Source organism: Kogia breviceps, chromosome 2 (genome assembly GCF_026419965.1).
Source record: "Kogia breviceps isolate mKogBre1 chromosome 2, mKogBre1 haplotype 1, whole genome shotgun sequence".
NCBI classification, from domain to species: domain Eukaryota; kingdom Metazoa; phylum Chordata; class Mammalia; order Artiodactyla; family Physeteridae; genus Kogia; species Kogia breviceps.
The window spans coordinates 78,842,987-78,865,233 of record NC_081311.1 but is presented as its reverse complement, the minus strand read 5'-3'; the positions used below and the strand labels follow the sequence as shown (position 1 = coordinate 78,865,233).

Here is a 22,247-nt window from a genome sequence, read left to right as displayed (position 1 = left end):
AGAAGTCCAGTGCTATTCTAACCCTTGATTCTTTTTGTGAAACCTATTTATTTTCTGGATGCTTCTTGGATCTTCTGTGTCCATGGTATTCTGAAATCTAGTGATTATGAGCCATTCCTTGTGCTGGGCACTCAATAGGCCCTGTCAGTGAGGAAACTTATAGCTGCAGTTGCAGGAAGTTTCCTTGAATTCTTTATCCTCTCGGCCTGTGTATTATCCAGAAACTGGATGTTTTAGAAAGATTGCCTAATTTTCTTATCTTTTCCCTCCTGTTTTTCAGTGCTAACATTTTGCTCTGCTCTATGTGAGATTTCTACATATGTATTTACGTCTTCTTTTTCCAGGAGCTCTTTTTTGTTATCTAAATGTTCTTTTTCAAATTTATATAGCAACCTGTTATTGTTTAATGGAGGCAGATATCTTCTCAAATTCCTTCAAATATATCTTGAGCACCTTGTATGTGCCAATGTGCCAGGCCCTGAGGAGACAGCAGGGGACAAACCTAGTCCCTGCCCTGGTGCAGTTTATGTTCTTAGGGGGCAAAGGGAATAAGAAATGAAAAAACATAAAGATACACACACACACACACACACACACACACACACACACACACACACACTGGGGTATGGAAGGGATAAGGGTGATAGGACTACCAGGATGAGGGTGGGGGATGCTCTTTTATATAGGATGGTTTGGGATGGAACAGCGGGGAGAAGAGGAGATTGAGAAGTTCTGAGGTTAAAAAGGCAGCTGCGGGCTTTCCTGGTGGTGCAGTGGTTAGGAATCCACCTGCCAATGCAGGGGACACGGGTTCGGGCCCTGGTCCAGGAAGATCCCACATGCTGTGGAGCAACTTAGCCCGTGCGCCACAACTACTGAGCCTGTGCTCTAGAGCCTGTGAGCCACAACTACTGAAGCCCGCACGCCTAGAGCCCGTGCTCCGCAACAAGAGAAGCCACCGCAGTGAGAAGCCCGCACACAGCAACAAAGAGTAGCCCCCGCTCGCCACACCTAGAGAAAGCCTGCGCGCAGCAAAGACCCAACGCAGCCAAAGGAAAAAAAAAATGCAGCCACCAAATCGTGTAGGGCCTTGGAGACCACTGTTAACACCTTGGCTCTTCCTGTGAGTGAGCTGGGAAGCCACTGAAGGGTTTTGAGCAGAGGAGCGAACATGGTCCGATTTATGTTTCAAAACTACTCTGGTTCTTCAGGGAGAATGGTCTGTGGGGACCAAGCAGAGCCCCTGGAGGTTGTTGCTGTAGCGCAGATGAGGGGTGATGGTGGCCGTGACCAGGGCGGGGGCAACAGAAGACGTGGGGCGTCATCCATTTCTAGATGTGTCTTTAAGGTAGAGCCAGCAGGGTTTGCCTTCGAGCTGGTTGTGAGCCATGAAGGGAGGAGGAGTCACAGATAACATTCAGCTTTTTGGCCTGGGTAGTTGAGGTAGGAGGGCAGTGAGCAGCCGATGCGGTACGGACTGAGGAGAAGTGCCGGTCTGGCCGTATGTTTTCAGTGGTGCGCTCAGGATGTGGTTGTGTAGGTGAGTGCGGGCTTCATGGACAGAGTCTGGCTTGAAGATAGGATTGCCTTACTTGGGAATTATTTATTGCTAGATGATATTTAAATCAGTGAGACTGACTTCACCAAAGGAATGACAGTAAAGAAGAGCCCCAGGACTAAGCGGGTCTTGGAGCCACAGTGCTTCGTGGTCAGGGAGAACTTGGGAAGGAGCAGCCTGTTTGGTAGGAGAGGAACCAGAGGGGAGAGTTCACCTGGAAGCCAAGTGAAAAGGAAGCTTCTGGAAGGGCGTGACGAGCTATTTTAAAGCGCTGTGGGTAGATCAGGGAGGAGGAGATCAAGAATTTACCCTTGGATTTAGAAGTGGGATAGTTGATGATCTTGCTGTGCTGTTTCCAAGGAGATGAAAGCTTAATCGCAGTGGGTTCAAGAGAGAAGAGGAGAATTGGGGGCAGTAGGTATAAACCATTTTGGGAGAGTTTTGCCATAAAGGAGAACAGAAATAGGGTGGAAACCAGAGATGGATGTGAGGTTAAGAAAGGGTGTGTGTGTGTGTGTGTGTGTGTGTGTGTGTGTGTGTGTGTGTGTGTGTGTGTGTGTGTGTGTGTGTGTGTGTGTGTGTGTGTGTGTGTGAAGACAGATGATGTGACAGTATGTGTTTGTAAGCTGGTGGGAGTGACCTGGTAGAGAGAAGGGGAGGAATTGGTGTGCAGGAGAAAGGGGGCACTTGCTCCGTCTGTGACCTTGTGGGTCGAGGGGCTGGCAGGCAGGGCATGGGGCAGCATGCTTACAGCGCAGCAGCAGCAGCAGCAGCAGCAGCAGCCGCAGCCGGCAGAGCTCGGAGTGCTGGGGGGAGTTTGACTGCTTCTATTTTCTCAGTGAAGCAGTAGGCAAGGTCAGCCCTGAGAATGAGAATGGAATGTTGTTTGCTTCGTGTACTGGTGCTTTACCAGAAGTGTGAAGCAGCACTCCCATGGGGAAGGGTAGTCACTGACTGTGCTGTTAAAACATACACACCCCTGGTTTCCGCCCCCTGAGTTTCTGACTCATTTGGTCTGGGATGAGACCTGGCTTTGGTAATTTTAAAGTCTTAGATGTGATTCTCCTGTATATTCTGGCTGAAAACCACCAGCAGAGTTTATCTCATTTAGTCCTCGTAGTAACCATGTGGGGTAGCTGTCGCCCCATTTTACAGTGAGCCAAGGTCAAATGGCTAGGACGTGATGGAGCCCTGGTCTGCCTAGTTTGAAGACTGATGCATGCTTCCAAATCCTGTGTTATCTCCCCTGCAGAGTGCTTGATCTTGGCTGAGAACAAGCTTTCCCAATTTAGATTTGAATGAGTCCACAAATAAAAAGCAAATGTAGGGGAAATTTTTTAACTTGCTGGTTATAAGAGAAATACACATTAGAGCAATATTAAAGTGTTGTTTTGTCCTTATTAAGTTAGCAAAAGTAAACTTTAAAATGATCAAGGTCTGTGCTGGTACAGCAGTGGTAAACAGAAGGCCTCATTCATTGTAAAGTGTAGTAAAAACTGAGTCAGTCCTTTTGAAAGATCCCATAATGCCTGTTGAGAGACATGAAAATGTTCATACACTTTGAGGTAATGATCTCATTTCTGGGAAAGTATCCCAATAAAAGCATTCAGCAGCATAAGAATTCTATATATGTCAAGGTTTTTCACCTGCTTTTTATTGAAGATAAAACAACCTAAATGCCCAACTGGAGAGAAAGTGATAACTTAGGTTATCATTCTGTTATAATATTATCCAGAGTTTTTCAATATTAATTATGAAGATTATGGAGCAGCTTGACAGTGCTTACAAGATATAAATAAAAAAATTAAAAAACAATAGTTATATAGACACTGTATATGCAACTACATAAAAACCACATTTGATAAAGATTGGAGGAAAATGCTATTAAGGAGAATAGCTGTTAGAGTAAAGGTGGTGGGATTAAAGGTCCCTTTTCAAAAACTGCTTTTCCTGATTAAAAGTAATTTTTCTATATAATCATAGACCTACATATGCTCATTGATGGATTGTAGTATTGAAAATTATAAAGAACAAAGTAAAAAACTCATATACTTGAATAGTTCAAAAATCAGCAATACAGATATTTTGATGTAAAGGCATTTCTTCTATTAATTGAGTTCGTAACACCTTTGAGTGTAACAATCAGGTAAGAACAAAGATTTGCTTTGCTTGGATGACACCACTGGTTATAAGGAGAAAACAGCTCTCTTAAATGGAAGACCACCGTTGCAACTAAACAAAGCAGAGGAACATACAATGTGCTTATGTTCCAGTACATGGCAACTGTCTTTGCTTTATGTTTGTGATCCATAGTGCAATGAAAACTTCAAGGTCAAGGCCAGATATGACAGGGAGGACTGGCCCTGAGACTTCTGGATTAGAAGGCAAATAAGGAAGCACTTCTGTGTTTTTTGTTGATGTTAGTAGTTTTGATCAGATGTTACTTTTTTTTTTTTTTTTTTTTTTCTTTTTGCGTTACGCGGGCGTCTCACTGTTGTGGCCTCTCCCGTTGCGGAGCACAGGCTCCGGACACGCAGGTTCAGCGGCCATGGCTCACGGGCCCAGCCGCTCCGCAGCACGTGGGATCCTCCCCGACCGGGGCACGAACCCGTGTTCCCTGCATCGGCAGGCGAACTCTCAACCACTGCGCCACCAAGGAAGCCCGATCAGCTGTTACTTTTAACTCTAAGTAACAACAACAACAAAATATATATATGATATATGTAATAATATATAAAATATGAAGAACACTTTCATTATTGAAATTTCTATGGGAAAAATTATTACTACTCACCTCTAGATTTAATTCTCCTTTTCTAATTGAAGTGATTATTTTTATGACAATTTTTGATAACTGTATTTCTAAGAAAACTTACATTATCACATAGTAGAATAGACTATATTATTTTTGTTTGCACGTGTGTAAACTATGTAAAAGAATAATCAATATCATCCTATAAAAGATCCATTATATTCAGCACATTTTCCTATGTTAAAATGATTTGATCATAATATTCTAATTTATGGAGAAATAAAGCTCCATTAGGTTATTGATTAAAATGTAATAAATCCTAACCTAGAAAATAATAAGGAATTGTTGTCTGGGAGACATTCAGGAACATGATATATCTTTCTGGTTACTATTCAATCAAGTTTTATAGTTTTTCTTAAATAGGAAACCTCAAGAACATTCCTAGGTATTTGTGTTGTTTTATTGTTGTGATTTTGGCTTATTTTTCCTTTCTTAAATATTTTTCCTTTGGTAGTAATTTTTTAGATTTTTATTTCATAACAACTTCTTTTTAAAATTTAGGTAAATTGACACTGTTTTCGAGTTGAATATCTTATATTTTCCAGTAGGTTATGCACCATAGTATGATAAACACATAGTTGTAGGAAACCAAAATCAATAGTGGTTAGTTTGCCCTTTATTTTTTTCCTTGGTGAAGGTAGTTGACCCAAGCCTAGGAGTTGATTCTCAGAGTTTCTGCTCTGATGCTCTCCCAGCTTTGTTAAAATCTGACATATATTTCTGCATTTCCGGGGCCTCCTTTTTAGTGGCTATAGAGAGGTCACCCCTCTCTGGTAAAGACGCTGTGATTGAGTATTTATCTCCTTGGACCTTTCCTTATAAGGTAGTTATATTTTAAATTCTCTGTTTGTAAGAAGACTTGTCCAGATTGCCTTCAGAGGTAGGAGTTTTTGATAGGGATATGAGGAACATAGGCCTCTGAGCCACGCCTGGTCTCAAGACCTCCATGCCTGAGGTGTCCAGTTGTCCTGCAGGAATAACAGCACAGCATGCAGTAGGCATACCTCCTACGCTGAGGGTCCCAGCTCCCCGGCATGTGCCTGGCACCCCTCGCTGTGAGAGAGAAGATTTGAGTGGGTTCATTTGCCCCTGCTGGGACGTAGCATTGCTTCATCCAGGCCGTAGTATTTGACTCTGCAGAGTAGGATTTTCCAGCAAACAGCCTCTCTCTGCAGGTTCTAGAGAAAAGCCACAAGGACCTGTTGGCTTATGATAATGACCTTGCAGATGAGTCTGGTTTCTGGTCTCCTCACCTGCTGTATCCCCTGTGGCTCCTCTAAACCAGTAGTTCTCAAGTGGGGGGGGGTGATTTTGCCACCCCAGGGGACATTTGGCGATGTCTAGACAGATTTTTTATTGTCATGACTGGGTTGTTGGGAGGGGATGTGCTCCGTCATCTAGTGGGAGCGGACAGCGACGCTGCTGAAAGCCCTCCAATGCGTAGGGCGGCCCCCGCAGCAAAGAATGCTCTGGTCCAGATTGTCAACAGTATCAAGGTTGAGTAACCCAATTCTTAACCCAGGGCAGCTTCTTTTCTGCTACCCGTTTTTCTCTCTGATGTTGTCTGGCTGATGGGGAAAGGACAAATATGGTTTTCGTATTTTAATCCTCTGTGCCAAGCCTTGGGCTCTGGGCACTGAGGATAAATAAGGGTTAGCAGAAGGCCCAGCTCCTTGCAAGATTCAGTGCCTTTCAGAGGTTTTGGTGAAAGTGGAAGAAAGACCTGATGAAGCAGGGAAAATCTAGCAGGGTGGGATTCCAGAAAGAACTGAAGGGCAGGGAAAGAGTTAATATTTAAAGCTCGATTGTTAAAAGGAAGGCAAAGCTAGATAGGTTATGGGTCTTATCTAAATATTTTTGGGTATTGGTTTTAAATACATCTCTGGATAGTAGGTCAGTCTTTTTCTTTGCTCTTCCTATGAGCTGTCTCTTTCTACTGTATCCCCTTCCTAGCTCTCCCTTTGAATGTACTAAAGCCAACCCATCCTCCACTCTATCCAGGGATCGATAAACATATTAAGAATTTCCTTCTCTTTCACCCCGCACAGAATTTGCATCCTCTCCTAGAAGGTGACATTTAAAACAGCTTGACTTCTTTAAAGAGTTCAGAAGTTTTCAGTGTGGTGGCACCTGCAGTTTCTAGATTGCAACCGATACCCCTTTTTCCTCACCAGATCGCCTCTCGGTGTCTATTCCACGTCTGAAATCCTATCCATGTCCTCTGTAATCCTGAGTTACTGGCATCCACATTCTGCCTTAAGTGTGAGTTCTGCCAGGGGCACAGCCTCCGTTCTTTCAGGAGAAGGGTGAGCCAGGAGGCGTTCCAAGGTGACCTTGCGTCTCCTACGACCCCAGCTCAGTGCTCTGCGCTGTCCTTAATCCATGCCTCCGCTTCTGCCCTCAGGCCTGCTGCTTCTGCCGGCCTCTGGGTGTCCTAACCTTCAGCTGCTTCTACGCCCCACACTTACCCCAGCAGGGAAGTCACTCCAAGGATTTCTGAACCGATCCCTTGCCCTGAGTGATTTTAAGCCAACGGGTCTCTTGTCCTGTATTTTCCCTTGGAAACTTCCCTTCTTCAGCTTTTTTCTCTCTGACTTGTCGGTGCCTTTCTGACGGTGGCACACACGTTCCGTTCCGTCACTTCCGTTTTGAACTCTGCTGTGTTCCGTGGCCCACGTGAAGCTGGTTCAGTCAAGTTTGAAACCTTTAACTTGCCTCTGAAGTTGGTCCTGTTCCTTCTCTGTTCCTCGTCAGGGTGCATTTTCACAGAACCTAGGTGTCTTTGATCCTTTTTCTTTCTTTCTCATAGTATCAGCCTCGATAACTAAATCAAAAATTGTTTTGTGCTTATCTCATTTTTCCCTAAGTGTCTGATAATCTAGCAAAACCTGAGCAGTGGATTTCTTAACTGAAACCTCCTGCCTACTGATGGCTGTCTAGCTTTACTACAGCTTAAGAATAAACCTGGTAAATCATAAAAGGTATTTGTTCCTCCTTCTTGGCCCTTAGATTTGCAGTATTGTCACTGAGGTTTCTTCTACCTCAGCCTGAGAAGGTGCATCTCGCTCTTGAGTGGTTCTCACCTGGGCTGTATGTTAATATTGCTGAGGGGCTCTTTAAAAATACTGTTGCTTAGGTCTCGTCTCAGGATTCTGATTGAACTGGTCTCGAGTGAGGTTCAGGTATCAGTGTTAGAAAACGAAAATCCCTCCAGGTTATTAAAACGTGCCACCAGAGTTGAGAGCTCCTGCATCTTTGAAATCCTCAAAGCTTGAAGCTTATTAGTATCTTTATCTCACAACCCTGGCTGAGGAACAGGACAAAGAGAACCTTGGAGAATCTTACATGATATGCTCCTGGCAAAGGCCTGTCCATTGAAACTGCGTTCTGAGATTTGCTTGCTTATTCAACAGACAGTAGCTGCTTGTCTGTTCATGTGGCAGGTAGTGTACTAGGTGCTGGGAGAACAAGTTGACAGGGGCCTCATCCTTGCAGCACTGAGAGTTGATGATTCAGTTCTGACCTAGAAATGAATTACTGTCCTGTGAGATGTCATTCATGGCTCAGAGAAAGAGAGGACCAGGACCTACCAACCAAACTAGGTGATGAAGAAATACTAACAGCACTGCTAACCCCAAACCCCTGTACCTTTTCTCCTAGTGAGCTTAGCTGGGCCATGAACCTAGAACCTAGAACTCTGTTTGGCTCTCTGCAAAGGGGGAGATAAAGTCCAAGATGAAAGGTGACCCTGGGTGACCTGCTCTTGACCGCTGTCTTCTGAGCCTACGTCTTGATCTTAACCGTAACTTTATCACTAACTGAAGGAGGAAGCAAGAAGTTTGTTAAGGAAGATGAGAGCCTGCCACCTTCCCTGAAGCCTGGGGCAGTGGGGCTGCAGAAGCCCACTCCTTGTGGTCCTTTCCCTGGGCCCCTTGGTCTGCTAAGTCGTGGGAGCACATCCCCAGCAGGAGGTAGACTCTAACCCCAGCAGCTGCAGGAAGCAGGGATAGATTAGACAGAATGAACACCGAAGTAGGCGAGCAATCAGAGGCCTAGATCTGAGTGAGTTCTTTTTATAATTCCCCCGCCACGCCTTTCTCTGGAGGCTGGGGCCTCACTAAATGTCCTTGAACTACAGCAGTGTCCGCACCCCTCATCCCTGCTGTTGCCTGAGAGCTCCCTCTAGAGGTCAGGATGTGTGTGATCAGCAGGTTATTTGCCATCCTTCGTGTTCACATCTGGTCAAGGGTATCCTCCCTCCAAGTAGTCAGCCTGGAAGACTCAACACTTAATTCAGTGGTGTTGGACACTTTTCAGGAACATTTTGCACATTTATTCAGAACTGTATGTAACTTATTTTTTTGGAACCACTGTAGTGATAGCAAGTATTCATTTTTTCTTCAGAGCAGATTTGTTTTTTTTTCTACACACAGAAATCATTCAGCATGAAATTCGTTGAATAAGCCTCGTGTTGAGGTTGTAAATTTGACCTGAAGACAGTTTCCATGACCAAGTTTAGAAATGCCCTGAGTCAGGGCTTCCCTGGGGGCGCAGTGGATAAGAATCCACCTGCTGATGCAGGGGACACGGGTTCGATCCCTGGTCCGGGAAGATTCCCACATGCTGCGGAGCAACTAAGCCCATGCGCCACAACTACGGAGCCTGTGCTCTAGAACCCGCGAGCCACAACTTCTGAGCCCGCGAGCCACAACTACTGAGCCCACATGCCACAACTACTGAAGCCCACGCAGCTAGAGCCCGTGCTCTGCAACAAGAGAAGCCATCACAATGAGAAGCCCACGCACCGCAAGGAAGAGTAGCCCCTGCTCGCCAAAACTAGAGAAAGCTGGTGCACAGCAACGAAGACCCAACGCAGCCATAAATAAATAAATAGATAGATAGATAGATAAATAAATTTATTTTTTAAAAAAGAAATGCCCTGAGTCAAAGCCTCATTCATTCATTCATTCAACAGTGATATTGAGCACATCCTCTGGCAGGCGCTGCCCTGGGCTCTGGGGTTACAGCAAGACTGATTCTAGCTCACCATGACAAATTAATAATAAATAATAAAACAAAAAGTAATAAACAAGTTGCCAAATAAATATATTTTCTAGGAGAGTTACCATGAAAAAGAGTAGAGGATGCAAGAGGGGCGGCAGGAGGCTGGTTTAGAGATGGTGATTAAGGAAGGCTTCTCTGAAAACGGGACATTTGGGCGGAGACCTGAGTGATGCAAAGCACAAAGCCATGTCACAGTGTGTTCCAGGCAGTGGCAGCAGTGAATAGAAAGGTTCTGAGGGAGGACGAGCTTGGTGGGTTTCAGGAACATCAGGGAGCAGTGTGGGGAGAGTGGAGTAGATGAAGGGGCAATGATAGGAAACGATTGGAGGCATGCGACCTGATTCTGAGGATAATGGGAAGCAACAGGAGGGCTGGGATTTGCTGGAGTCAGTGCTTTGCTTTCTAGGGTCATTGTTTTGAAAAGTAATATTAATTTATATTTATGACTTAAGGCACAAGTTAGTTAGCTAATGTTATGGTGGGTGGGGTTGGAGGTGGGGAATAAATACACGTCTTTGAATCTGTGTAGACTGTTACTGCAGGAAGGTCCAAGAAAGCCTGGGTGATGGGTTAGGACACTGCAGGCAGGTCCAGAGAGAAAGGGCACGTATTTTTAAATTTATTCTTTAGTAGTATTTGAATTTTTATCATATGTGTGTATTTTTAAGAAGGCTGTTTATTAATATACCATGTGTGTGTAAGATTCGATCTTTACAGAAGTAGTATAGCTGTTGTGTTAACGAAAACACAAAGGGACTTTAAACCAATTCCTCCTTGGAGATAATTTGATAAACATTTAGAGGCTGCTTGGCATTTGGATTTCTATGAAATCCAAGCATTGATACGTAAGCGCTTTCAACAAGTGAATTGTCCTTCTGTTTTCATAGATAACACCTCATTTTTCTATTTCAAATTACATCTTTTACTCCTTTCCCCAGGCAACAGAAACAGACACCAAAATCAGAGTGTGCACCCGGGCCTACCATCTCCTTTTGAAAAAACTGGGCTTCAATCCAAATGACATCATCTTTGACCCTAATATCCTCACCATTGGTACTGGGATGGAAGAACACAACTTGTATGCTGTTAATTTTATCAGTGCAACAAAAGTCATTAAAGTGAGTATGAGTGTTTTTCTCCTTTCTACCCAAGACATTGCTTAGATTTACCACATGGCTCCAGTGAATGGTTTGAGCTAATGTATATATTTGTTGGCAAGGAATATTGACATTCTTTATTCTTAGGTAGTAAATTGGTTTTCTGAAATTTAGGGGCCTTTATTGTTTTTTCTTTTATATGTTATTTTATACTGTGAAGTAAAACACACATACCAGGAAATATAGAAAAAAATAATAGAATATGATAAATAATTAATTATGAAGCAGATAATAGCGTTCACTTTCACTTGCGTCCTGAAATGGAACAGGGGTAGTTCCCCCATGGCTCTCCCTTTGTCATTACACCCTCATTCTGAATTTTATGCATGTTTCAACAGGCTGGGTGTTATGATTCTACTTTGTTGCTTTTCTTTAAAATTTTATCACTTCTGTATACACAGTCAATCTGAATTATCCATGGCTTTTGGATCTGCAAATTCACCTACTCACTAAAATTTATTTGTGACCCCCAAATCAATACTGATGGTGCTTCTGTCTCATTCACAGGCATATGCATGTGCAGAGTGGTGAGAGAGCTGAGTGCCTGACCCACATGTTCCAGATCAGTCAACAGGGTTGAACCTCTTGGTTCAGCCCTCATTCCGTAAACAAGTGCCCTTTTCATGGTCTGTTTAGTGCCATGTTTTTCACATTTTTGAGCTTTTTCTTGGTGATTGATTTCTCTATTTAAATGGCCCCCACGCATTGTGCTGAAGTGTTATTTAGTGTTCCTATGTGCAAGAAGGCTGTTATGTGCCTTATGGAGAAAATATGTGTGTTAGATGAATTTTGTTTAGACACGAGTTGTGCTGTTGGCTGTGAGCCCAGTGGTAGGCAATCAACAATATATACTAAGCAAGATGTCTTTAAATGGAAACACATATAAAACAGGGTTATATGTTGATCAGTGATGATAATTTGGGGACCAGAGGTTCATGAACCTAACCCTGCATTTCCCATGGGAGCAGTGGTTTTTTTCCCCAATTTGCAGTGTTTGCAGTGACTTCATACAACATAACTATCAAATAATGAGAATTTTTTTTAAAAATGAGAATTAACTGTATAAACAGTATAGTTTTGCCTATTTTTGAGTTTTAAGATTCTAATGCCTTTTTTCCTCACCCAGTCTCATTTTAACGATTCGCCTGTGTTGTTGTAGCTGTACTTTGTTCATTTTAATTAATGTATAATATTCCATCATATAACTTTCATAATTAACTGTTCTGCTGTTGATAGACATTTGGTTTTTTTTTTTTTAACGTTTTATTTTTGGCTGTGTTGGGTCTTTGTTGCTGCCTGTGGGTTTTTCTCTGGTTGCGGAGAGCAGGGGCTACTCTTCCTTGCAGTGCGCAAGCTTCTCATTGCGGTGGCTTCTCTTGTTGCGGAGCACGGACTCTAGGCACGCAGGCTTCAGTAGTTGCAGCGCATGGGCTCAGAAGTTGTGGCGCACGGGCTTAGTTGCTCCGCGGCACGTGGGATTTTCCCGGACCAGGGCTCGAACCCGTGTCCCCTGCATTGGCAGGTGGGTTCTTAACCACTTCGCCATCAGGGAAGTCCCTAGACATTTGGTTTGTTTCCAATTTGGGTATGTTATGAGCAAGGCTGCCATGAGCGTTCTTGTATATATCTCTTGCGTGAGCTTCCCTATAAAATATACCCAGAAGTGGAAAGGTCGGGTCACAGTAGCAGGCAGTGACCAGCTCTCTCCCAAAATGCTTGAGCAAGTTTGTACTTTAACCAACAGTAAGAGATCCTGTTGTTCCACACACATACTAATGCTTGATATGTCATAAGGTGTGGAGGGAACCTCAATTTCCTTTTGCCCTTTTAAAATTAGTCAAGTTTATAGTGAACCTGGGAGTTTGTTCATTTAGGCAATGGAAGCATTCTAGTAGTTTGTGCCTTCCGTGAATGACCAGTTACTCTCTGTCTCTGTTTGTTCTCTCTGTCTGTCTCTCTTTCTGTTATCTGTCTCTGTTTCTTTCTTTTTCTGTTATTTATCCAGCAAAGTTTTTTTCTTTTTAGCTGCGTGGTGCAGCATGCAGGATCTTAGTTCCCCGACCAGGGATCGAACCCATGCCCCCTGCAGTGGAAGCGCAGAGTCTTAACCATTGGACTGCCAGGGAAGTGCCTCTCCAGCAAATATTTTATGGCATACTCACCATGTATTATGGCCCTATCATGGTCTCTGTAGAAGTATACAGAGATAAAGCAGAATTTTTTATTTTTCCTTAGGGAGATTAGAGTCTAGTAGGAAAAACTATGAAGCACTGCCTTTGTGATGTCCTGATATGCAAGTTGTGGTCTATGTCTAGCTAAATGAAGCTCTGAATTACTTTGAACTCTATATGTTTGGGGTTTTTTTTGGTTTTTTTTTTTTTTTTTTTTTACTTTCCACTGTTATAAATAAAGCTTAAGGGATGTGATTGCTGCTTTTGGCAAAGTAGGGAAATCTCTTCACATTTTAAAATTTTTTCCAGGAAACGTTACCTGGAGCCAAAGTAAGTGGAGGTCTTTCCAACTTGTCCTTTTCATTCCGAGGAATGGAAGCCATTCGAGAAGCAATGCATGGGGTTTTCCTTTACCATGCAATCAAGGTATAGTGGAACACCTGTTTATCCTTTGACACCAGCTTTTACTTAGGGCAGGGGTTTGCAGACTTCAGCCCACAAAGTAACTCTGCTCTGCTTTATTCACAGAGTTCTGTGAATACAGTTTTATTAGAACAAAGTCACACATTCTCACTCGTATCCTGTCTATGGATGCTTTTATGCTACAGCAGCAGAGCTGAGTGGTTGCGACAGAAGCTATGGCCTACAGTATTTTCTGTCTGGTTCTTCACAGAAAGAGTCGCTGCTCCGATTTAGAGTATCCCTAGAAATCCTCATTTTTCTTTTTATTGCCCTTAGTTTGGTATGGACATGGGGATAGTGAATGCTGGAAGCCTTCCTGTGTATGATGACATCCACAAGGAACTTCTCCAGCTCTGTGAGGACCTCATCTGGAACAGAGACCCTGAGGCCACCGAGAAGCTCTTACACTATGCCCAGGTAGGGAGAAGTGTTCCGACGGATGGCTTTTCCTATCTTTGAATCTTTCATTCACTTAGTGTTATTAGACCTTCATTGTAGAATAGAAGCAAGGATCCAGCCATGTCTTTGAATCATTGAAGGTTTCTACAGAGAGTTTTAGAGAAGGTGTTTTCATTAGGGCAAGGAAAGAGAAGCAGGCCTTACCTATCTGCTTCAGTATTCTTAATTTATATTTCTTTAAGTTTATTTTAAAATGTAAAATTAATTTTTATCATGCCAAAGTAACATATATTAACTCTAGAAAATGTACAAAATACAGGTAAGCAAAAGAAGAAAATAAAAATTACTCATAATCCTGCTTAACCACTGTTGAGATTTTGTTACAACCTTCTAGTCATGGTTTTGGTTTTTTTCAATACGAATATGTGCTAATAGGTGTGTCCACACACACACACACACACGCACACGTACACGCACACACACGTACACGCACACTCACACACATTTTTTATAAAAATGTTAACTATTTTCTCAATGCTTTTTTGATAACCCATTTGTTTAGCAGTATACTGGGAACATCTTTCCATGTTATTGGGTATTTTTCTACCTCATCATGTAAATTGGCTACTTTGGACATTTTCTTGTGTGGCTGTGTGATTACCTGGTTCCCATTGTTACAGCTTTATATTTGTATTTATACCTGTTTATATTAGGATCTAGTCCAGTTATGGCACAGTTCTACAGTTCAGGGCTTGAGGTCTGTACACATTTGATCTATAGACATGAGAATAATTTTAGTTAATCCAAAAATCAGTTCCTCGTTTCCATTTATTATGTGTTCGGCAGTCCTGGGTGTATTAAGTATCTATTATGGGTACTGCTTCCTATAACTCACTTTAAGGAAAGATGAGATCTTTACCTCAAGAAAACTTACTTTTTAATTTATTCCAGAAAGTGATAGCAAGGGAAGACATTTTTCTCACAAAGCACGTTGGGAAAGTGGTAGAATGCTTTTGTGTGTGTTGCTACCTATGTTAACGTTTTCCATGTTAAAATCTGATTTCATCTCTGGCAGAACTGCTAACTTTTCCTCTGCCTTCGAAGAGTACTGAAATGTTCTGGAAGAAGGATAGGACAATTTAGGATTAACTGCATCCTTGATTTATTAGCCTCATGGAGACAAGATTTAGATTTCTGAAACCGCTCATGTTAGCCTTAGGTTCATTCAGCAGAGCTGAGTGGAGTTCAGACTTAGTCAGTGAGCACATGACCCTCCTCTCAGTTCCTTGGGACATTTCTGATTTCTCATGTGGATCCAGGATGGAATGTCTTGACTGTTGCAAATATGATCAAGTTCTGCTTCACAGCTCATTACATAAGAAACAGTGCCTAGCTTTCCTTCACTATTTCCATGATTGTTTCCACTCAGGTAGACAAAGTGCTTAGCCCAAGACGTGAGTGTTAAAAACTATTCAGTTTTTGTCTTAGCCTGCCTTCCACTTAGCAGGGGATCCTTCATGAATCACTGACTAAAACAGGGTTCTGCTGAAGGCCAGAAGGGTATCATAGCTTCTATATCAGGAAGTTATACTAGAGCGTTCTTAATTAACCCATAAAGTGATGTGCTATTTCATCTTCTCCACTGTTCAGATGAGACAGCTCTCGGTTAGGAAAGGTAGGGCTCCATAAGCCTATTCTCATATACGGTTTTGCCAGTTTTGTATTTTATATCAGTCATTCTTTTCAGTCTTTGTTCACTTTCAGTATTTACTTACAAGTTTTTGCTTCTCTATATCTTGCTGAGCTGCCGAGAGGTTTTGCCCCTGGGGCACAGCTGAAGATTAAGGGGGAAATCTTCATCACATTTGCAAGGGTTCAGGCTTCCCTGGTGGCACAGTGGTTAAGAATCTGCCTGCCAAGGCAGGGGACACAGGTTCAAGCCCTGGTCCGGGAAGATCCCACATGCTGCGGAGCAACTAAGCCCGCATGCCACAACTACTGAGCCCATATGCCACAACTACTGAGTCCACATGCCACAACTACTGAGCCCGCGTGCCGCAACTACTGGAGCCCGCGTACCTAGGGCCCGTGCTCCGCAACAAGAGAAGCCACTGCAATGAGAAGCCCATGCACTGCAACGAAGAGCGCCCCTGCTCGCCACAACTAGAGAAAGCCCGCGCACAGCAACAAAGACCCAGTGCAGCCAAAAATAAATTAATTAAGAAAAAAAAAATTGCAAGGGTTCAACAATCCATCGTATAAACAAGTGCCTCCCTCTTCATGTAAGCACAAAGACTTACCACAAGCCATTGACCCCTCTGTCAAGTAGGCTGTCTCCATTCAAGGTGACTTCTGTTACTAGTAAGGAATTAATAACCAAAACAGGTATGCTTTCATCACCGCCAGGAGTCGTCAGCTCTGTAGCCATTCCTCAGGATACACCGAGTGCAAAGGGAGCGTGAAAAGCAGGAATATTATGAGGCAAATAAGGGTTGAGGAATTATTTTCTATATGAGAGAATAATTATTTCTTTTTGTTGTGAAACGATGAACTCTGCACCCAAGTTTCATCTGATAGATTATTGAATATTATTATTAAAAAGGGTGGAAAGAGTCCTGTCTCTGATCTTCCTAAGCTCTCTAATGGGCTTTATTGAAAAATAATTCCCCTGATTTGGTGCAGGCTGACCTGTGGCGAGTAAGTTCCAGGTGTCATGAGACCATGCAATTCCCATGGAGTTTGTTTATTAGGCAGTACTGTTATGGCATGAATGGGGAGGATCTCTGCTCTGGGTGGGATGGCTCTTGAATGGCCTCAGATTGTGAGAATACACAGGTCCCCAACTTACGATGGTGCGAAAGCAGTAAGCACTCAGTAGAAACCGTACTTTGAATTTTTGAATTTTGGTCTTTTCCCAGGCGAGCAATATGCAGTACCATCTTCTCTCCTGATGCTGGGCAGCGGCGGCGAATCATAGCTCCCCGTCAGCCCACCATCACGAGGGGAACAACCACTACACTGGACAACCACTCCGGACCTACACAGCTGTTCTGTTTTCCAGGACAGTTTTTTTTTTTTTTTTTTTTTTTTTTTTTTTAGATTCCAAATATAAGTGAGATCATACAGTATTTGTCTTTCTCTGTCTGACTTATTTCACTTAGTATGATGCCCTCAAGGTCCATCCATGCTGTTTCCAATGGCAGGATTTCCTCTTTTTTATGTCCAAATAATATTCCATTGTATATATATATACACCACACTTTCTGTATCCATTCATTCACTGATGAACACTTAGGTTTTTGTTTGTTTTTTGTGGTACGCGGGCCTCTCACTGCTGTGGCCTCTCCCGTTGCAGAGCACAGGCTCCAGACGCACAGGCTCAGCGCCCATGGCTCACGGGTCCAGCCGCTCCGCAGCATGTGGCATCTTCCCAGACCGGGGCACGAACCCGTGTTCCCTGCATCGGCAGGCGGACTCTCAACCACCGCGCCACTAGGGAAGCCCCAGCACTTAGGTTTTTTTAATTGCCATCTTCTTTAAGGTTTTTCAGCATGCGAGAGAGGCATTGGTCTCTCGACATGTGACAAAGCCCTGCGTCATTCAGTTACCCCAGACCTCAACCCTGGAGCTCCCCTCAGGCCCTTCCTTCTTTCCTACCACACTGTCCATTACTTGATGCGTTTATGTTTGTCCTTTCCTCTCCTTCCTGTTCCTACCACTGTAGTTCAGGCCTTCATCATGGACTGTTAAAATATTCTCCCCCTTCTAGGATTCTCTTAAAAATACTACTTTGATGGGAATTCCCTGGCGGCCCAGTTGTTAGGACTCGGTGATTTCACTGCCAAGGGCCCGAGTTCAATCCCTGGGTGGGGAACTAAGATCCCACAAGCCATGTGGCCAAAAGAAAAAAAATTACTACTTTGACTGTTACTCTGCAGCTTCAGAACTTTGTATTGTGTCATTCCCCCACCTCCACCCCTACCACCACTGCCTGGAAGGTTAAGTCCAAACTCCAGAGCATGGATTTCTGGCCCTCTGTGACTTGGCCTCTAGTATCCTGCCCAAACATTGCTCTGGAAAATCCGTTCTTGTTCAGGATTAAATCATTCAGCTAATATTTACCCAACTCTTGTTTTGTGCTTTGTGCTTTCTGTACTTAGAGGATCTAAGTAGTAAGAGAGACGTGCCCCTGCAGAGCCTGCAGCTTAGTGAGACGTGAAAAAGTGTGTAGAGGCAGTTGTCATCGAGTGTGGTGGGTAGGTGCTGTGACAGGGCATGTATAGGATGCTCTAGACTGTTTAGAAAGGGCACTGAACCCAAAGGTAGAGGTGGTCAGGGAAAGCCTTCCAGAAATGCTGGGTCAGGTGAGACCTGAAAGCTCAATAGGAGTTAGCCAGGCTAAGGTTTGGGGTTGGATTGTACTGGTATCCCCCACCAAAGGAGGAGGATTTGCATGTAGCTGGGACCTGGCATCTGGTAGGTGCTGAATAAGTGTCAGGTGAACAGAAGTGAAGGCCCGGGGGTGAAAGAGATGATGGAGAGTGTAAGGAATTGAAACGTTCAAGATGGCTGAGCTCCTCAGGAGTGTCAGAAGATGAAGCTGGGAGGAAGTCAGGTCAGGGCCTTGTACGGCGTGGAGAGGAGTCGGTACTGTATCTGGAGAGAAATAGGAAACTTACAGTGAATTTTTCCCCTTGGGTGCAGTTTGATCAGGTTTGCATTTTGGAAAGGTCCTTCTGGCTACAGGGTGGAAGATGCATTGGAGACCAGGGTGATCCTGGGCTGTGGAGACCCGTTAGCTGCTTGCACTGTGAAAGTGGAAGCCGGGTAGAGAGAAAAATTGAGACGATGTAATCACTAGGACTAGGCGATTGATTGAACGTGAGGAATGGATGGAGACTCGAGAGTGATACTGAGGTTTATGGTTTGGGCAACTAGTGCCATCAGTCGAGATGGAGGAAACAGATAATGCCACTCACCTTCCATGCCACGATCATTGTGCTTTGGTCCCTTTGCTGAATCTGTCAGCTTCTTCGAAGTCTCTCTTCGCCACTCCAGTTTGCGATGATATGCAGAATTCCTAGCCTCATCTGTGTCATCTCCTCATTCTAGCCTCGTCTGTGTCATCTCCTCATTCAGCGCTTGGCACGTGCTTTCTCTTTAGCTTACCTTTCTTTGTGTATTTCCACCTGCCTTATGATATGGCAAAGTCCCCGAGAGCACAGTCTGTGTCTTGCACCTTGCAGTGTGCCCACCTGCAGGATGATTTCTGACTTAGCTTCATTACAGCCTCTCTGCACATATCTGTGGGTAGTGATGGTCCTTGTTGAGAACTTTAAAAGCTCATCACATTTGAGGTTTAGCTAGCTTCTCTTACTGTTCTGGAAATCTTTGGTCCTAAGATGCTATCTTTTAGGAAAAAAGGAAAGAAAAAAAATGGAGCCTCACTCTGTCTCTCTCATAAGCATTCAAATCCTAGTGGTGACCATTTTGTGATTATAGAAATATTGAAGCACTATGCTGTGCACCAGGAGCTAACATAGTGTTGTAGGTCGATTATGCTTTAAAAACAAACAAACTCGTAGAAAAAGAGATCAGATTTGTGATTACTAGAGGCAGGGATGGTGGGAGGGAAAATAGGGTAAAAGCAGTCAAAAGGTACAGACTTCCTCATAAGATAAGTAAGTACTAGGGGTGTAATGTACAACATGATAAATATAATTAATGCTGCTTTATATTATATATGAAAGTTGTTAAGAGAATAACTCCTGAGAGTTCTCATCACAAGAAAAAAATGTCTTTTTCTTTTTCTTTTATTTTGTATCTATATGAGATGATGGATGTTCACTGAACTTACTGTGGTAAACATTTCATGATGTACGTGAGTCAGCTCATTATGCTGTAAATCTTAAACTTACACAGTGCTGTATGTCAATTCTATTTTAATAAAACTGGAAGGAAAAAAATTTTTTTAAATAAAAGTTCAAATCCTAAAAGACTTCTCTCTTTCCATCTCTCCTTACCTCAAACATTTACCGAGATCTTAATTCATGCTGGATACTCTACTAGGGCCTTGAAATGTAAAAGAAGAATAAGGTATAGTTTTTTTCTGCCCATTAGCTGAGTAAGTGACCTGTTGTATCATCTCTCTGTCCAAATTTCAATCCAGACTCAGGGCAAGGGAGGGAAGAAAGTCATCCAGACTGATGAGTGGAGGAATGGCCCCATCGAAGAACGCCTTGCATACGCTCTTGTGAAGGTGAGCTTGGGCTGGAGGCTGGGGCTCGTCCTGGGGGCTGATGATGTGGCTGGAGGGGAGGTGCTGACAGCAGCTGACAAAGGAGGTTCCCTGGACCACCCTGGGTGATTTTGCCCTCCACACCCACCCCCCTTCAGCACTTTTAGTAGTATCTAGACATACTTTTGGTTGTCCCAACTGGGGGTGGAAGCTTTTACTGGCATCCAGTGGCCAGGGGTGCTGCTGAACTGACCATCCTACAATGCACAGGATAGGCCTGCACCACAGAGAATTATTCAGTCCAAACTGTCAGTAGTGACAAGGTTGAGAAGTGCTGTCCGAGACCAAGTTGCTGTCGTTTGGTCAACAAGCGAATCCTGGCTCTTCTGCTGTAATTGGAATTTTAGGCCAGATAAATAATCTCTTGGGGGCTTCCCTGGTGGCGCAGTGGTTGCGAGTCCGCCTGCCGATGCAGGGGACGCGGGTTCGTGCCCCGGCCCAGGGGGATCCCACATGCCGCGGAGCGGCTGGGCCCGTGAGCCATGGCCGCTGAGCCTGCGCGTCCGGAGCCTGTGCTCCGCAACGGGAGGCGCCACAGCAGTGAGAGGCCTGCGTACCACCACAAAAAAAAAAACCACAAAAAAACAATAATAGTAATAGTCTCTTGGCTTCAGTTTCCTCATTTCTGATTCTGGAAAATTTCAGAGTTTTTTTTTTTTAATTAATTTATTTATTTTGGCTGTGTTGGGTCTTGTTGCTGCACATGGGCTTTCTCTAGTTGTGGTGAGCGGGGCCTACTCTTGGTTCGGTGCACGGGCTTCTCATTGCAGTGGCTTCTCGTTGCGGAGCACGGGCTCTAGGCACACGGGCTTCAGCAGTTGTGGCTCCTGGGCTCTAGAGCACAGGCTCAGTAGTTGTGGTGCACGGGCTTAGTTGCTCCACGGCATGTGGGATCTTTCCAGGCCAGGGCTCGAACCCGTGTCCCCTGCATTGGCAGGTGGATTCTTAACCACTGTGCCACCTGGGAAGCCCCAGAGTTCTTTTTTTGCCTCTAGAATTTAACTTCTAATTTCTGGGACCTTTTGAGATTCACCTACTTCAGGTTGTGGAACTAGTCAGCCACCTCTAAGGATCCTTGAACGGGGGATGCTGGAGGATTAGGGCCTGACCAGTGAAGGCAGGACAAGTCAGTAGAAGCTTCATGGACTGAACTTCGTCTAAGTGTCCTGCCCATTGTCATTCCTCCCCGCACCCAGCCCTGTAACATTACAGTGAGAAAACATACTGTTTTCACAGGAGATATTTGTTAATATATGACCTGTTAAACCACTAGGAAAATAAGTGTATTTTATTATGAATTTGATCTTAACTTATTAGTACTCCTTCTGTCACTAATTTTTCACTTTTACTCAATATTTACTTTATATCAGTAAAGCTAGCTAAGCACTTTACACAGGTTATCTCATTTAATCCTCAGAATAACCACATGAGGTTGGTACTGTGTGATATATTAATCGAGGAAACTGAGGCTTAATGAATTGTCTAAATTAGTGATAGGAGCCAGGGTTTGAACCTATGTGGTCTGATTCCAAAACCCATAATCTTAAGTATTTCCATGATTTATTCTTTGTTGGCTATTTGAACTTAAGCCAATTTTTTCTGTGATATTTTTCCTTTTTTTTTTTTTTTTTTGTGTGTGTGTGTAGGGCATTGAAAAATACATTATTGAGGATACTGAGGAAGCCAGATTAAACCAGGAAAAATATCCCCGACCTCTGAATATAATTGAAGGGCCACTGATGAATGGCATGAAAATTGTTGGTGATCTTTTTGGAGCTGGAAAAATGTTTCTACCTCAGGTTGGCAAATGATGGGGGGAAATTTTCACAATTGAAAGAAAAAGCCTTTGTCTTTTAATGCATAGTAAGTTTGGGTGTATTTCTCAGGTTTTAATTTTGACAAGGGCTCAGGGGCATTGAGATGTGATTCTGGTCATTCTTTCTCTGAATTCATTTTTAAGAGTAGTCTGGAAAAGTCCATCTAGGCTGATGTGGAGGTTAGAGGTCATCTGGATATTCCCAGAATCCTAGTCTTCATGTTCTGGCTTCTGTATCACTTCTTACCCCAACATCTGTCTCTCCTCCACCCCCAAATTAAAATAAAACCCATGTTATACAGAGTGCATTAAGTCAGGCAGAGAAAAACAAGTACCGTGTATTAATGCATATATGTGGAACCTAGAAAAATGGTACAGATGAACCGGTTTGCAAGGCATAAATAGAGACACAGATGTAGAGAACAAATGTATGGACACCAATGGGGGAAAGTGGCGGGTGGGGTGGGGTGGTGGTGGAATGTATTGGGAGACTGGGATTGACATGTACAC

General features: G+C 43.6%; 1 protein-coding gene across 5 annotated transcripts in view; it reads left to right on the top strand.

The window, feature by feature from the left end:
- Positions 1 to 22,247, top strand: part of MTR (5-methyltetrahydrofolate-homocysteine methyltransferase) — a 116,833-nt gene that overhangs the window by 56,913 nt on the left and 37,673 nt on the right. For all 5 annotated transcript variants that reach the window (XR_010838998.1, XM_067025664.1, XM_059054616.2 and 2 more), the window contains 5 exons: positions 10,373 to 10,552; positions 13,072 to 13,188; positions 13,501 to 13,641; positions 19,793 to 19,882; positions 21,568 to 21,720. Coding sequence is in view for 4 of the 5 variants with exons in the window: in XM_067025664.1 (XP_066881765.1) it covers positions 10,373 to 10,552; positions 13,072 to 13,188; positions 13,501 to 13,641; positions 19,793 to 19,882; positions 21,568 to 21,720 (681 nt within the window). In the remaining variant the exon portion in view is untranslated. The remainder of the gene's footprint in view (positions 1 to 10,372; positions 10,553 to 13,071; positions 13,189 to 13,500; positions 13,642 to 19,792; positions 19,883 to 21,567; positions 21,721 to 22,247) is intronic.